This window comes from Chrysochloris asiatica, unplaced genomic scaffold (genome assembly GCF_000296735.1).
Source record: "Chrysochloris asiatica unplaced genomic scaffold, ChrAsi1.0 scaffold00008, whole genome shotgun sequence".
NCBI lineage: Eukaryota > Metazoa > Chordata > Mammalia > Afrosoricida > Chrysochloridae > Chrysochloris > Chrysochloris asiatica.
Window position 1 is genome coordinate 314,562 of NW_006408526.1, and position 15,526 is coordinate 330,087.

The window sequence follows — 15,526 nt, forward strand, 5'->3', positions numbered from 1 at the left end:
ATTGTAATCATGGCAGTGAAACGATAAGACAGGATGAATGTAAAGCTAATGTTCTCCCATGTAAACTATCACATAATTCACAATAAAACATTTAAAAAAAAAAAGGTACCTAAGGATTGCATCCTTTCACTAAATTTATTCAATCTGCATGCTGAGCAAATAATCTGAGATACTGAACTGTATGAAAAATGTGGACTCAGGACTGAGGAAAGGCTCATTAGCAACCTGCGATATGCAGATAACATAACACTGCCTGCTGTCAGTGAAGAGGACTTTAAGTACTTACTGATAAAGATCAAATACAGCTTTCAGTATGGATCACAATTCAGTGTAAAGGAAACAAAAATCCTTTTTTTTTTGACTGAGGTTGTCAAGGATTTCACTTTTATTTGGATCCAATAGCAACCCTCATGGAAACTTTAACCAAGACATCAAACATCATATTGCATTGGGCTGATGAGCTACAGGGAGTCCTGTTGTGGAACTGGAGAATAAGCACTGGACCGAGAGGTTGGTTTGAAGAAGGCTGGTGGTTCAAAACGACTTTGCAGTCTGGTGCATGAATGCACAGCTTAACAATAGGAACTAAGTTTATACTTATACGTAGAGTTTAACTTAATATGTAGACACTATGTCAAGTACTTCATGTGCAATTTTTCATTCACCTCCAGTATAACTCAAGTGAGGTAGGTGCAATCATTCCCTATCTTACAGAGAAGGACATTGATGCTTAGAGACAGAAAGCTTAAGTATACTGCTAGAAGACCCACAGCTAGTAAACCAAGGTGTCAGAATGAAAACCAAGAACCACACTTTAGAACCAACCACATTCTTCACCTTTATGCTACACAATCTATACATATTTGATATTCAGTCATTCTCACACGTCCACTAGGGGTCAGGCTGTGTCACACAACCACAATGACGCACATCCTTTTCTCTCAGTGCTTGCAGGTGAAGAGCTGGCATACTAAGCCAGGTCTGAGTCCAGTGTTCCAGTTCTTAACCACAAGTCTACGCTACAAAAAGGTGTCACAATCAAATTTTGGCCTGAAACCTAAAGTTTCACACGGATTTGGTTGGTTTTTTTCTTTCCAGGTGCCATTAAGTCTACTCTGACTTCTGATAAACTGCTGTGTGTTTTAGTACAACTGGGCTTCGCGGCATTTCCAGTGGTTGATTTTTCAAAAGTACACCACCAAGCCTTTTTTCAGAGGTGGTCTACTTACGTCACCTCTTTACACAGAAGAACACTACCACTTACAAAGGTGATCAGGCAAGCCAACTTGTGAAAAGCACAGTAACTGGTCTCGTGCCTCTCTACACAAGCAATACCTCTGTTTCACACAAGTAGCATAGCAGTAGTCGTTAAGAATTTTCTTTGAAAATCTCATTGGCATAATTGTTCTCTATTCACCTGAAGCAAGAGAGGAAGAAGGAGAGGTAGGAATAGGGCTCTCCTTAAACAACTGCCTCCTTTACCATGAGACCAGAAAGAACTAGATAGTGCCAGGCAACCATTACTGAACATTTTGATAAAGGTTCCATAGAAAAACCCTGATCAAAAGGGGAGAAATATGTAACAGAATTGGAACATTTCATGCACTCTGGACTTTCTAGAGCCATGAAGAATGGACGGACTCCTGAAACTATTGCCCTGAGATCACCTTTAAGCCTTAGACTAAAAATATCCCTTGCAGTCTTCTTGAAACAAGCAGCTCTGCGTAAGTAGTCAAAAAGTTCTGCCTTGAGCATTATGCTCTTTTAAGAACTGTCTACATGAGATCAAAGTGACAAGAGCAATTCAAAAGAGCAGACAGGATCCTTACGGGGCAGTTAGTTGATGAAGGAAGAACAACTCCATAAAGGAAGGTGAGAATGGTTCCACTTACAGAATGTAATTAATGTCATGAAACTGTACACATGGAAACCTGAACTGGCGTATGTTTTGCTTTGTACATTCTCAATAACAACAAATAAAATTTAAAGGAAAAAAAATGCCACTGGCACAGTGATTTTGTAAGGAGCTAATGTTAGAAGGAGTCCTGCTGTGGCGCTGTGGGTTAATGCGTCAGACTGCAAAGCCATTTCAACTACAAGGTCGGCAATTCAAGCTCAGCAGCTGCTCCTTGGAAACCATATACAGGGTCGCTATGGGTCAGAACCAACTCAACGGCACTTCACAACAACAATGTTAAAAGGTAAAGAAATGCTCATAAAAACCTTATGTGACTTAGAGTCCTAGTCACACATAAGTTTAAAAAAAAACCCAAGAAATTAAGGATTTAATCTGTTTTTGTTCATTATAGGATAAGTTATTCAGAAAAATACTTCTGCTAAAAACAACCTGAACTGCTACATCAAACATTAAAAAGAACAAATTCTCAAGAGCACTGAAGAACTGATAACATAGCAGGCAATCACTCTAAATCTGAAGCCAAGCTAGAATGTTGGTAAACAGAGTTCTTTAATCAGAGAACACTTGTTGATGTGGACAGCTATTCTAAGAAGAGCTTTGCCAGTTCTGTAGTGAGGGGCAGAGTCACCATAGTCCAGGGCCTCCCTAGGGCAGTGCAATGTAGTGAATTATTTAACGTCTCTTCTAGCCACACTCCTTGTACTCCCACCAAATGACTCCTTCCTGATGGGTGGGTCTAGATAAGAGAAGGTGGGGGTGATGTTGCTGGATTATATGATACATTTGTGAAGATTGTTAACAAGCTAATTGTGGTTGGTCAATTCTGCCATCCTGTTGGGTATAAAATAAGCTATCTTAGAAGCAGATGGGGGATTTCATTACCATCTAAGAAGAACCAGCATGCTCTTTGGATCTCAGGATCCCTGCGCATTGAAGCTCCTCAATCTAGGGAAAGAATACTGTGACCCTGGCAGAGTGGCAAAGAAAGAGCAGCAGCAGAACCAAGAGTCAGAGGATGAGACATGGTGCAAGCAGAGCTGAGGGACCCTGGGCAGGAGGCTTGCTTGCAGAATGGGATGCTGAATTAGGGGAACAGGTTTGCTGACCCACAGAACTAGAGCCAAGTGCCTTTGGGTTAAGGTTTAAGGTGTAGTAGTGGTGTGTTCTGTGGGCATTTATCAATAGCGCTAAAAAGAGTTTTGTAACATTGGCCAGGCAGAGAGAAGTTTGCCTACGGGTACAGCTGAGAAGAGCTTGTCCTGACTGGAAGAACTTAAATTAAGCCCTGAGCGTTTCTGGTCCTGAACTATAACCTGTTAACTTCCCCCAATAAACACCCTAACTCTGAGTATGGTGCCTGAATTCTGTGTGATACTGCAATCAATTACCAACCGCAGCTGAGTAGAGTGCTGTAGGAGATGTCGTTCTAGTGTTGTTTTTATGTTTGCAAGTGGGAACCTAAAGCATTTCCTCTCTACCTTAAGCTAGGAACCTAATAAGTTGAAAGAAGAGGTAAATAGAACTATCTTTAAATATCTTTTCCCTGAACTGATTAAAAACATGTTGCGGATGCAAGGACACTTCACCCAAACGTTCACATGTATTCTTTACAAAACACCATGCTGTGCATCTCTTTCCTCCCTGCTCCATCTCCCTTCTTTCCTTTCCATTGGATAGGCTCCATGGAAGTTCCTACAGCCTTTGAAATCACATCCAAATTGCATCAACTTGGGGATAGACACAGCTTTCCTCAGATTCTTACACAGAATGTATGATCCAAAATAGATTGGAAATCCTGCTTTTATACAAATCGAAGTGATTCCATCTTTCAAGCTACAGAACTTAATGACTTGAATCCTTCCCAGGTTAAACATCCCAAGCTTCTTCAACCACTTTTTTTAATATTATATCATGTCTCTCTTAAATGATCATCTATTGTTAGTATCCTTCCTGAAATACAGTTCCAAAGATGAGCACAATATTCTTGGCATGCTATGTCCCAAGTCAGCAGAGAGGGGAAACTCACTTGTGGTAGAGACAAATTGTTTCTATTAATACAGCTTAAGACACTTCATTAGATTTGGGCAGTTATGTTAACCGTTTATCTCACTGACCTAAATCCTTTTTACTTGGGTTGCTGCTGAAGTCACATACCTCTTAACTTAAATACTGTTCACATGAGTTCTCCAAACTAACAGTAGAGATTAAGGAAGGTAGCATGGAGAGAGAACATAAGTATGTTAAGAGCTAGTTTTTTTTCTCTATGGATCATTGTTTGTAAATTGATCAAGTGCCTCACTTTTTTATAACTTAGTGACCCATCTGTAAGAGGAAAATAATAGTCAAATTTGCCTTTAGTATTATTGGGGGAAAAAAAAAATTTTTTTTCATAATGCTCCTCTTTTACAACCTTTGATAAATGGCAAAGACTTTTTATGGGATAAATTATCCTACAATATTAACAGGACTTTCAATTCCACCACGGTGGCAACACAACCAATGAGGTTTGGTAATGGGGATTCCTAGGTTGGAAAATTATCAGTAACTGCTGGCTAATCACTGGCAGCCTGTACTCACCATCTATAATAGACATATTTCTAGACGATGATGACGTAGTGGCCTTTGAACTTCTGCCTCGAGTAGAAATCTCCAGGCTGGTGCCTAATGTCAGAAAAGATGAGCAAAATCAATATACAATTCCACCAAGAGCTATGGCTTTGGGCTTTTTTTAATAAGTAAAGCAACACCAAAATGAAATTTAAATAAAGCTATATTAAAACACAAAAATTTATCTAGAAGAAGAAACATTGAAAGTCTAGCCAAAAATTTTTCAGAGACAATTCTTAAGGCTACATTTGTTTCAATTAAAATCTAAGGGAAAAGCTGGTATATGTGGGGATAATAAAAATTATTATGTGTGGAAGATAAAGATTTCTCCCCTCAGAGATTTTTAACTAAACCACTATCCATTTTACTATTTTTATTGAAAACAATTTAAAAATATCCCTAGGGATGAATTTGTATAAAACATTAGGAAGTCACTAGGTTCTATTATTTGGACTATTCAATGACAATTACCCCTATTAAATACATTAGTGGTAATTAACGTTAGTGATTATTTTTAAAAATCAAATTGTTCTGGAACAGTTTTTCTGTTTAAATTTTTTTTTTCTTTTTAATCAGGGCCACTTTTAAGTGTGGAGGCACTCATTACTTATGGCAATACAAAAAAATAATAATTTTTAGGATCTTAGGTTCTCTTCCTGCTGCCAGTGGCCATTTAGCTAGCCACTTTCCTACACAGCTCATAATGTCTCATTTCTACAGGAGCCCTGGTGGCGTACTGGGTTACGTATTGGGCTACTAAACCACAAGGTCCATGGTTTAGTAGGATCGATTGATAGTATCAACCCCACCAGCTGTTCCACGGGACAAAGATGAGGCTTTCTGCTCCCATAGATTTAGGGCCTTGGGAACCCTATTCAAGATCACTAGGAGTTAGATTAGAAACCATGGCACACCACCACTACCACGATGTGAAAAACAAGATAGTGAAATTCTTCAAAAACAAGTTTGTTAAATGGTTCAGCACTGGTCTACTAATTAAAAGGCTGGAAGCTGAAACCCACCCAGAGGCACTTGGGAAGTAAGGTCTGGTGATCTGCCTTCCAAAAGGTCACAACCTTGAAAACCCAATAGAGCACAGTTCTATCATGCACACTTGGGGTTGCCATAGTCAGAATCAACTTGACAGCAACAAAAGTAATTAAAACCCTATGTGCGCGTTGCCAATCATAGTTAAATAAAAGATGTGTCAGCAACGCATTAAAGACTGACTATGCATTAAAAGGAGTCCTGGTGTGGCACTGTAGGATAAAAGCACTGGACTTCAAGGTTGGTTTGAACTGCAAGGCCAACAGTTCAAACTCAACAGTTTCTCACTGGAAACACCATAGAGGGTTGTGATGAGTCAGAACTGACTGGGCAGCACATAACAACAACAACATGCATTATAAAAATAAATTTTAAAATAAAAGATTTTGTATTAGAAATTAAAATCTAGAACTCAATTCTAACAGGAATGCATTTCTGTATTTCCCACTCAACTGCCAAATCTGAATATGTGCAAAAAGGTTAACACTTGTGGCTTACCTCTTCCTCTTTGAGACCCTCCTCTCGATGAGGAACTCTGCCCTCTTGCTCCTCTCCGACCTCGTCCCCGGCCTCTTCCTTTGCTGGTTGCTGCTGAGATGCTATCATCTGAGTCTGCAGCCATGTCTTCTGCCAAATCCACACTCATGAAGTCATCAGCACTAAAGGCGGAAGCAGAGTCCTCTAACTGAGATCGGTGAGCTCTGGCCCTGCTCATAGCCTAGAAGGATAACGAGAAAGCATGGATTAGTAGGTAACGTGGTTGCTGTGAAATGCCGTCAGCTAGGTTCAGACATGGCTGGCAAAGCGAGATCAGAACAGACCCATATTTTTAACATGTGGGTCAAGCAGGAACTAATCAGAATGGGACACATTATGCGTTGAAGCCCTGCAGGAGACATAATACCCCTCTTAGAAAACAAGTGCAGGGTGCATAGTGCTTAGCAATCAAATCTGTGCTGCACAGGATTTCCAATGGCTGACTTCTCAGAAGGAAAGCTGCCACATCTGTCTTCCACGGTGCCTCTTGGTAGAGATGCACTGCCAATCTTTCAGTTAGTAGCACTTAACATCTGTGTCACGAGGACTCCTAGTTCTGTACTAAAAGGAAGTAATAAAGAGGCACAGTGGGGGGGGTGGGGAATAAAATTTTAAAAGCCAAAAAACTCATTACTACTGGTGCTAATAATTTTAGTTAATGTTGTGAAATATCCTATCTTACTCCATGGAGATAGTCTAAGTCGTATAAGGGAAGAAATCTGTGAAACTTAAAAGTAGGCACCTGGGTATTCTTTTCAGGGAAAGGCTATTAACTGAGAGCTGGAGCTCAACCGGGCTGCCTTTTTGTTCCAGGTCTCACAAGTTTTCCACCTTTGACAAGGTGCAGCTTCACCGCTTTTTAATTTTCCTTCTTAGACAGGTCTCTGCCCTCCTTACACCAATTCTAGCTCTTACAGGTTATATTGTATCATTTATACAGATTTTAATAAACTGGGACATAATTTGGAGAAGGATAATTTTATTTCTCTCTTAAGCACAAAATATCAAACTTTTGTAATAAGACAAAGGAATGGAAAAAAAACAAAAAACCTAAAATGTTATCTTTGTAACCCCTAAAATTCCAGGTTATATGGCATTATGTAATTGGGTCCAAAAACCTCAAATAGCTAGTATGAAATGAGAAATAATGAAACAAATAAAAAATACACTTGGAGGCTTTATTAAAAAACAAAAGGAAGATTTTTAGCTTTCTCACAATCTCTAGAGATAGTATAGAAAAAAAAATTTAACAACTAATTTTTTTCCCCTATGTCAAGGTCTGAAAGTACCTTTGATATTAAAGGATGTGTTATCACATAGTAATCATCAATAGGAATCCTGGGGTGGCGCTGTAGGCTAATGCGCTGTACTGCAGTCGTTTGAACCGCAAAGTCGGCAGTTCAAATTCACCAGCCACTCCTTGGAAACCCTGTACAGGGTTGCTATGGGTCGGAATAGACTCAATGGCACTTAACAACAACAATCATCAACAGATCAACTCCTGAACACAGATTTATTTGGAAGAATTCAGAGGAAAAGAAACTCAATTGAGAGTTCACATCGCCTTAAACAAGGGGTTTTTCTTCCACCAGTTGACCCTTGGAAACCCTAATACAGGGCCGCTATGAGTCTAAACTGACTCGATGGTACTAACAACAAGGACTGTACTTAAATTGTGACCAAAATGATCATTTGAAAGGTGAAGAGGGTTCCTATTAACTCCTTTATTAGTTACAAGAAAATAGTACAACTTGTCAAGTTAATCTGAGGGATGTGCTTCAATGCCTTTTGACTTACTAACTGTTCATCACTGTTCAGAAATATTGAGAATGACAATTGTTCTAATTAGGACACTTGTTCTAATTCACAGTGGGAAACTTCCAGTCATGAAAAGGTTTAATGTTTTCTTTATACAAATCTGTCTCACCTCCTGAACTAAGACTCCTTTGTGGACATAGATCACATATAAACACAGCAAGACTGACTCCCATGCTAAAGCTTCTAGACATAACGATCAGTGAATGCCCTTTTTCACATTTGTATCCCTAAATCCATGAAGTCCTGGGGGGTGAAGGGAGAATGCTTCAGGATAAGCACTGAACTGCTAAATGCAAGGTCAGCAGTTCAAACCCACCAGATTTTCCTTGGGAACCCTATAAAGCTACTCCTTGGAAACCCTTTAAAGGGTCCCTATGAATCTGAACTGTCTTGACAACACTTAACACCAACAACCTGAAGCTCCTAAATTACCAAGAGAATGGAAAGGCAGTGATGGGGGAGCTCAAGCTAATTTCAACATTTCTAAAAGGAAATGTATCATTTTTAGCCATCATAAAATCGCTAACCAAACCCTACATTTCTTCTTTTTTTTTGCCCAAAATAGTATTAACTAAGCCGTTGTTGCTGTTGAGTGCCATCAAGTCAGTTTCAATTCACAGCAACCCTATAAAGGGTTTCCAAGGAGCAGCTGGTAGGTTTGAACCACCGACCTTGTGGTTAGCAGTCCAGTCCAGTGCTTATCCTTCATTGACACACATTATTTTGCTATTTTTGAATTGTCCTTAGTGTTTTATGAACAACAACAATCTAGTACTTAAAAGTTGTTTTATAAATGATTTATTGTCAAGATTTTGCTCAGCTGACCTGATGCCTACTGTAGGTTAGGAATGTTGTTGTTAAGTGACATCAAGATGGTTTTGACTCATAATGACCCTGTATAGGGTTTCTGAGGAGTGACTGGTGAGTCTGAACCACCGACCTTGTGATTAAATGACCTTCTGGTGCAGAGCTTATCCTATAGCGCCACACTAGGACTTCCCCATTTATAAAAGAACTTGAAAGTTTTTTTATAAATGATAAACTAAGTAGAATAAGGTTTTATCTTATACTGAAAAGATGCTTTAATAATAATTATTTATTATTTTGAAGAGTTAGGGCTCTTGTTTTTAGTCCTCCCCCATTTCCTTATCTAACTCCTATCTTCCCACACAGTAAATCTAAGTGTTGTTAAGTGTCATCAAGTTGGTTCCAACTCATAGTGACCCTGTATTCAGTTACCGGGGAGTGGCTGTTGAGTTTGAACCATCTACCTTGCAGTCTAGTACTTATTCTGCAGCAGCACACCAGGACTACTCTAAATAAATCTAATAGAGTCTACTAGTTATTCTATTTCAACACACTGACATATCAACACAGGAATTTACAACAGAAAAATTACCTCTCGAACTTCATCATCTTCTTCATTAGTATTCCTTTGTCTCCTTTCTCTGAAAGAACGCACCTAGATTATAACAAAATAAATCACAAACATGTAGCTGATTCCAGTTATGTAAATATAAAGTAATGAGCTAATATCGATTAAGATATGCTTCTCATTTTAAAAAGAAAACTTAAATATAGTTTTAGCTCCTAAGAGACTGATGTAGAAATCAAATGTTCACATTGACTTACATTAAAATTTCAGAAATGTACTCTAAAAAATAAAAACATACTGGCTATGAGCAAAATCAAATTACCTGCTGCCAAAATGTTCTATACCACTGAAAAACATTCTGTCGGACAACAGAGAAGAAAAGAACGAACCAGTCTACCATGAGTGTTATACTTCAGTAAAACAGTTTGAAATAAAATGCACTCTTCATTAAGGAGCTTGAAATATTTATTACATTGCTTTTTATCATTCCTGGCCTTCTGGATGCAAAACAGGTAGAAGACCCTATAAAATAGTATCTGAAATAGTGGGCCTTGAAGATCCAATTTTATTAACTGTCACATATTGAGTGTTTGCTGACCATAATTCAGGGACTGTGAGGATATAAGAGGTTCCTTTTTTTTTTTTTAAATGGTTCCTGCTCACAAGGCTCTTCTAGTAGTTATATAGTTGGAGAGACAAATGCCATTTATGAAATAACTTATTCAACAAATATTTACTGAGCACACACTATGTGCCAAACACTACTGTAGGAACTGAGAATGCAACAGTAAACAAAATAGCAAAACACTACTGTCCTCATGGAGTTGAGTCAGTAGAAAGTGGCAGTTACATGTCTTAGAGGTGGAGGGTTCTGTCTAGGAAGAAGTCTAAGATTTACCCACTAGCACTTTTGAGAGCCTGAGTGGCACAAACAGTTAAGTTCCCAGATAGTAACTGAAAAGTTGGTGATTGGAACCCTGATGGAACAGTGGGCTAAGCACTGGGCTGCTAACCCCACAGTCGGTGGCTGAAATCCATCAGTCACTTTATGAGAGAAAGCTGAGGCTGTCTCTTTTCATAAAGACTCATGGTCTCGGATACCCAATGGAGCAGTTCTGCTCTGTCCTACTGGGTCACTAGGAGCCAGAATCAACTCATTGGCACTGGCTTTGGGTATTTTTTGCCTTAGAGGTGCCTTAGAATGGAGCAGTTCTATTCTCACAATGGATCACCACTGAGTCAGAATCTAATCATTGACAACTAACAACAACAAAGTTGAACTGGAAGTCTCTGGCAACCTCAGATGCAGATGGTTTGCAACCTGGACAGCCAGTTAGAACGTAAGGCTTGATTTTATGGCTAGTTGTTGTTGTTAAGTATTGTTGAGTTAGTTGTGACTCACAGTGACCCTGTATAGTTTCCAAGTAGTGGCTGGTGAGTTTGAACTACGGACCTTGAGGTTAATAGTCCAGTGCTTATCCTACAGCACCATACCAGGACTAAAATATTCCTTGGGAACTTCTGCCTTGACCGTTTCCAGAAGATACCTTCCGGCACAGTTCTGGGAGCTCATGCTGACTATCTTTTGGGCCCACAATGCTTGTCTGCATTCTTTTTCTTGCTGTAGTGTGCCCTTCGTCTTTAAATAAAAGCCTGAAGTTAGTGGAGTCTTTTGAGTCCTTGGCAAATACTGAAACTTGTGAAATCCTTGCAGAAGGTGATAAGTATTCAGAGAAAAATAATGCAGAAAAGGGATAGGGCAGGCTGAGGTTGCATCTTAATAGGATGATCAAGAAAGGCCTCACTCTGAAAGTAATACGTGAGCAAAGACTTCAAGAGGTAGAAAATGTTGTGGAATAAAAATCAAAATCTTAAGAGACCAGGCTTACTGGTCAGATACAGACTGGTGGACATCATCCACCCAACGAGACGCTGACCTTTAGTCACCTTTGAAGTCTGGAACTGCACTCAACCCTGTGGCTCAATGTTAAGTCATACAATAGACAAGTTTATAAAGGGAACAAGTGGAGAGCAAAAGGATAACATTTATCCAAAAACAAAGTTCAGAAGGATTAGGAAGGAGGAATGGCAACAGGAAACACAGGAAGGAAGCAGAACAGTAATGTCACATTGTGGGGCTTGTAATCAATGACATGAAACAAAACGTGTATGAATTGTTGAGTGTAAAATTTAAAAAAACAACAACAATAAAAGGTAGTCATATGTTAGGAAATGAATCGTGCAAATAACTGGGGAAAGATCATTCTTGTCAAAGGAAAGAACATGTACAAACACCAAGGATCAGAAGCATGCTTGGTGTTTCTGGGAAATGAAACAGATATGAAGGTAGAGAAATAATAGATAGACTAAGACTCGTGTAACAACTATAAGAGCTTTTTTTTTTTAAAGCTTTTCTTGTGAATTGCGTGATATTGGGTCTAATAGCTTTAAAACACACACAAGCAAGAATGACCTGAAATATGCTTGGCTCACTGACAGATGAATTGAAGCTAGAATGAGGGAAGAGGAAGGACATGCGCAGAAGCCGGAGGCGAAAAGAAATAATGGAGGGGATAGATGGCGCTGGCTTATTTCATTTGGTAGTGATGAAGGCGACAAGAAGTTAGTCAGATTCTTTATGTACAGTGAAATCTGTGAGTGCCGGAATTCAAACAGACCACCTTGCTTTTCCTTTGACAGAATGCAGTCTTACCACTTTTCCGTCTCTCCTTTTAGTGGAAAATATCTGAGTTTGTTTCTGTCCATTTTCTGCCTTACACAGGTTCCAGCTTTCATAGGTTTCACTGTAGCCTGACATTTAGGATAGATATAGGGGAAAGAAAGGTGTCAAGAACTGCTTTAAGGCTTTTGGCCTGAAGAACAGAAAGAATGAGGTTCCCACGAAATAGAAGTGACTTAGGGGCAGGGAGTAGAAGTTTAGAGTGGAACATGTTAAAAGTTTAAAATGTCTGCTAGAAATCCAAGTGCAAATGTCTAGCAGTTCAGGAGAGGTCTGGGTTAGATGTAGTCATCAGTGAACACATGATACTGAAGCCAGGAGATAGGGCGAGATTACATAGGAAATGTGTAGCTAAAGAAGAGGTACAAGGACCGAGTTCTGCAGAGCCCAAATCAAGAGGCTGAAGACATGAGAGGAATCAACAACAGAGTGAGAGTAGGTGAGGCAGGAAGAAATCTGCAGAAGTGAAGAGTACTGGAAACCAATAAAGAAATGATTCAAGTTAGATGTACTATAAGAATTGACATTGAACTTAGAAATGAAGGTCACTGAACACTTGGACAAGAGCAGCCTCCCTCGAATGACAAAGACAAAAGACTGAATGGATCAGATTATGAGAGAGAAAAGCAAGAAGAATCAAGGGAAGCAAATATAGAAAAGTCTTTGAAGCAATTCTGCTATAAAGGAGAACAAAAGAAATAGATGTATAATAACTAAGAGAAAATGTGGGCTTAAGAGTGATTTTGTTGTTATTTTTTAATCTGGCAGAAATAACAGCATGTTTGTTAAACATCAGGAAAAAAATTTTTTTGTTTTTTACAAGGTTACATAGTACACAATAGTACTTTAAACCAAAACCAGGTGCCACTGAGTCAACTCACAGCAACCCCTAGTGTTTCCAAGTAGAACTACATTCCACAGTGTTTTCAATGACTCTGACTTTCTGGAAGCAGGCTTCTGAGGTTTCTCTAGGTGGGTTCAAACTACCAGTGTTTCTGGTAGTAACTGAGCACTTAACGGTTTGTGCCACCAGGGTCTCACTGATAATGGTGGTGTGTAATACCAAAAGTGCTAAATCTTCACAGAAAAGAAGAAATGAACTAAAGGATAAAAATACCAGGAGTACTTACTGAGCAACCACCATGTAACAGGTGCCGTGCTGAGGAGTTCATACATATTAATTCTTTCAATCCTTACAACTCTGAAGGAGGTTCTCTTAATATCCCCTTTTAGTGGCTGTGGAAACTCAGACACAGGGATGGTGAATAGCTACCTGACAGTCACAGGATGACTAAGGGTTCTGATTTTAAACATACGCTCACCAGCCACTCCTGGGAAACCCTAAACAGGGTTGCTATGAGTTGGACCTGACTCGACTGCACCTAACACCACCAAAAACAGTGTGGTCCAGAGCCCATGCTCTGAGACACACGTGCATGCATGTGCGTGCGCGCGCGCGCGCGCACACACACACACACAGCTCTCAGGAGTCATGATGTCATATAGGTGGGGATGGTCATGTTCTATTTCTGTTACGTAACTGAAAAAATCCACCCATGCTAAAAAAATTATGACCATACCATATTTAGCGGCATAAGAGTGAGGAATTTTAGCATGTGGATTACCTGCTCTAACCCTGAAGGTATCCCACATTTCACAAATAGCACACCCATGTAAATAACATGCATACACGTAACATGCAAAAATGATGAAATTAAGTTTTTTAAAGTTCTGGCATACATTGCATGTCTTATGACATTTCTTTAGTGAATTCCACCCTCATTCACTAGTCAGAAAATGTTACTTTTGATCATACTTGTATAACAAAGTTTTAAGTCATGGTCAAGAAATCATGCTTTAGGTTTGGTGGTGGTGGTGGTGTTAGGTGCCATCGAGTCAGTACCAAATCATAGCGACCCTATGCACAAGAGAACGAAAACACTGCCTGATCCTGGGTCAACCTCAAAATTGTTGCCACGCTTGAGCCCATTGATGCTGCCACTTTGCCAATCCATCTTCCAACCTGAGGGGCTCATTTTCCGGCACTATATCTAACAGTTTTTCTCTGCTATTCATTCAGTTTTCAGTGACTAAATATTCAGAAGTAGTTCATCACTCTTTCTTTCTAGTCTGTCTTCTTCTGGAAACTCATCTGAAACCTGTCCACCATGTGTGACCCTGCTAGTATTTAAAATACCAGTGGCACAGCTTCCAGAATCACAGCAACTCACAAGCCACCACAGTATGACAAACTGACAGAGTGGTGGTTAAGTTTGGTAGTACCCCAATAATTGGTAAGTAAGTATTAAAACTGTTCATTTGTTTCTATTAAGTTGATTACTGTATTCCCATTGGTTTTTAGTCCTCAATTAGAAACCTAAACCTACTGTAGCCTGTCCATAAATCATATGCTATAAATTTGACAGGCAAACAACATGAAAAGTGGCATAAATGGCACCCAGTAGCTATCAATGGGGATTCTCAACTCAACTGGCATTGATATAATGATTGAAGTCATCTTAAGACTCTAACTTTTACTTAGAGGAGTAGACAAAGCAAAATTGGTACATGATCTCTCTTGGCTCAACAGCTGTCTGCATACACCTTATCAGATCATCCTCAGGGAAAGCATTAAGCTATGTTAGGTCTGCATATTCCATAGTCTATGTCTTACCAGAGCCAATGTCTTTGACCAATGATCATAAGTCACCTTAATCAGAGGCTTACAAGCATATAACAGACCCTTGTTACCTGTACACCTCACATTTGAATTTTGCAATCTCTTTACTGGAACCAACTAGTCATCAGTTACACTGTGTACATTTTCTGTTTATAGAGCTCAATCTTATAACCCTTAGGATCATGTGAGGAATGAAAACCAAGTCCTATGCACAGATTTCAAACTGAAAGTCATTGTGAGAACAGAAAAAAGAAGCAACAAAACAGAAAGCAGCCAGAGAGTTTGAGGCTGGAGAACTGACTGCGAAGGGAGCAAGGAGAAAAAGGAGCTGGAGAATATGAATCTGTGAAGACACATACATGGGTCAAAGTGAAATGGCCTGAGTTGGACAATGACTTGAAAGAATAGGTTAGTTATCAAAGGGAATAAAATCAAGCTGTCTCTATTGTTCAGTCCAGACCAAGCAAAGCTTCTGGCAAATGAAAATGGAATGCCAGATTTCAAGGCAAGCTTCTACAGAACTTCTAAACTCATGTAAAGAAATGGTATTTCCAAGACGATGAGAACTATGGTATGGCAGAAACTTCCAGAGCACTAGGAGCAAAAGATGGTCAGCTTCAGTGAATTCATCTCACTTATTAAGTTCTATCTCTTCCTGCATTCAGACTCTTTGGTTTCACCTTATGCACGGCAAAACGAAACAGTGCCCGGTCCTATGCCATACTCACAATTGTTGTTACACTTGAGCCCACTGATGCTACCACTGTGTTAATCCGTCTGTTTTTCCTCTTTTTCACTGATCCT

General features: G+C 39.4%; 1 protein-coding gene across 1 annotated transcript in view; it reads right to left on the reverse strand.

Moving 5' to 3' along the window:
- Positions 1–1,409: 1,409 nt before the first annotated feature.
- MRE11A (MRE11 meiotic recombination 11 homolog A (S. cerevisiae)) overlaps positions 1,410–15,526 on the reverse strand; it is an 87,589-nt gene continuing 73,472 nt past the window's right edge. The window contains exons 10-13 of the mRNA XM_006833938.1: positions 9,327–9,389; positions 6,071–6,290; positions 4,496–4,579; positions 1,410–1,417 (exon numbers count right to left, since the gene is read on the reverse strand). Coding sequence (XP_006834001.1) covers positions 1,410–1,417; positions 4,496–4,579; positions 6,071–6,290; positions 9,327–9,389 — 375 coding nt within the window. The remainder of the gene's footprint in view (positions 1,418–4,495; positions 4,580–6,070; positions 6,291–9,326; positions 9,390–15,526) is intronic.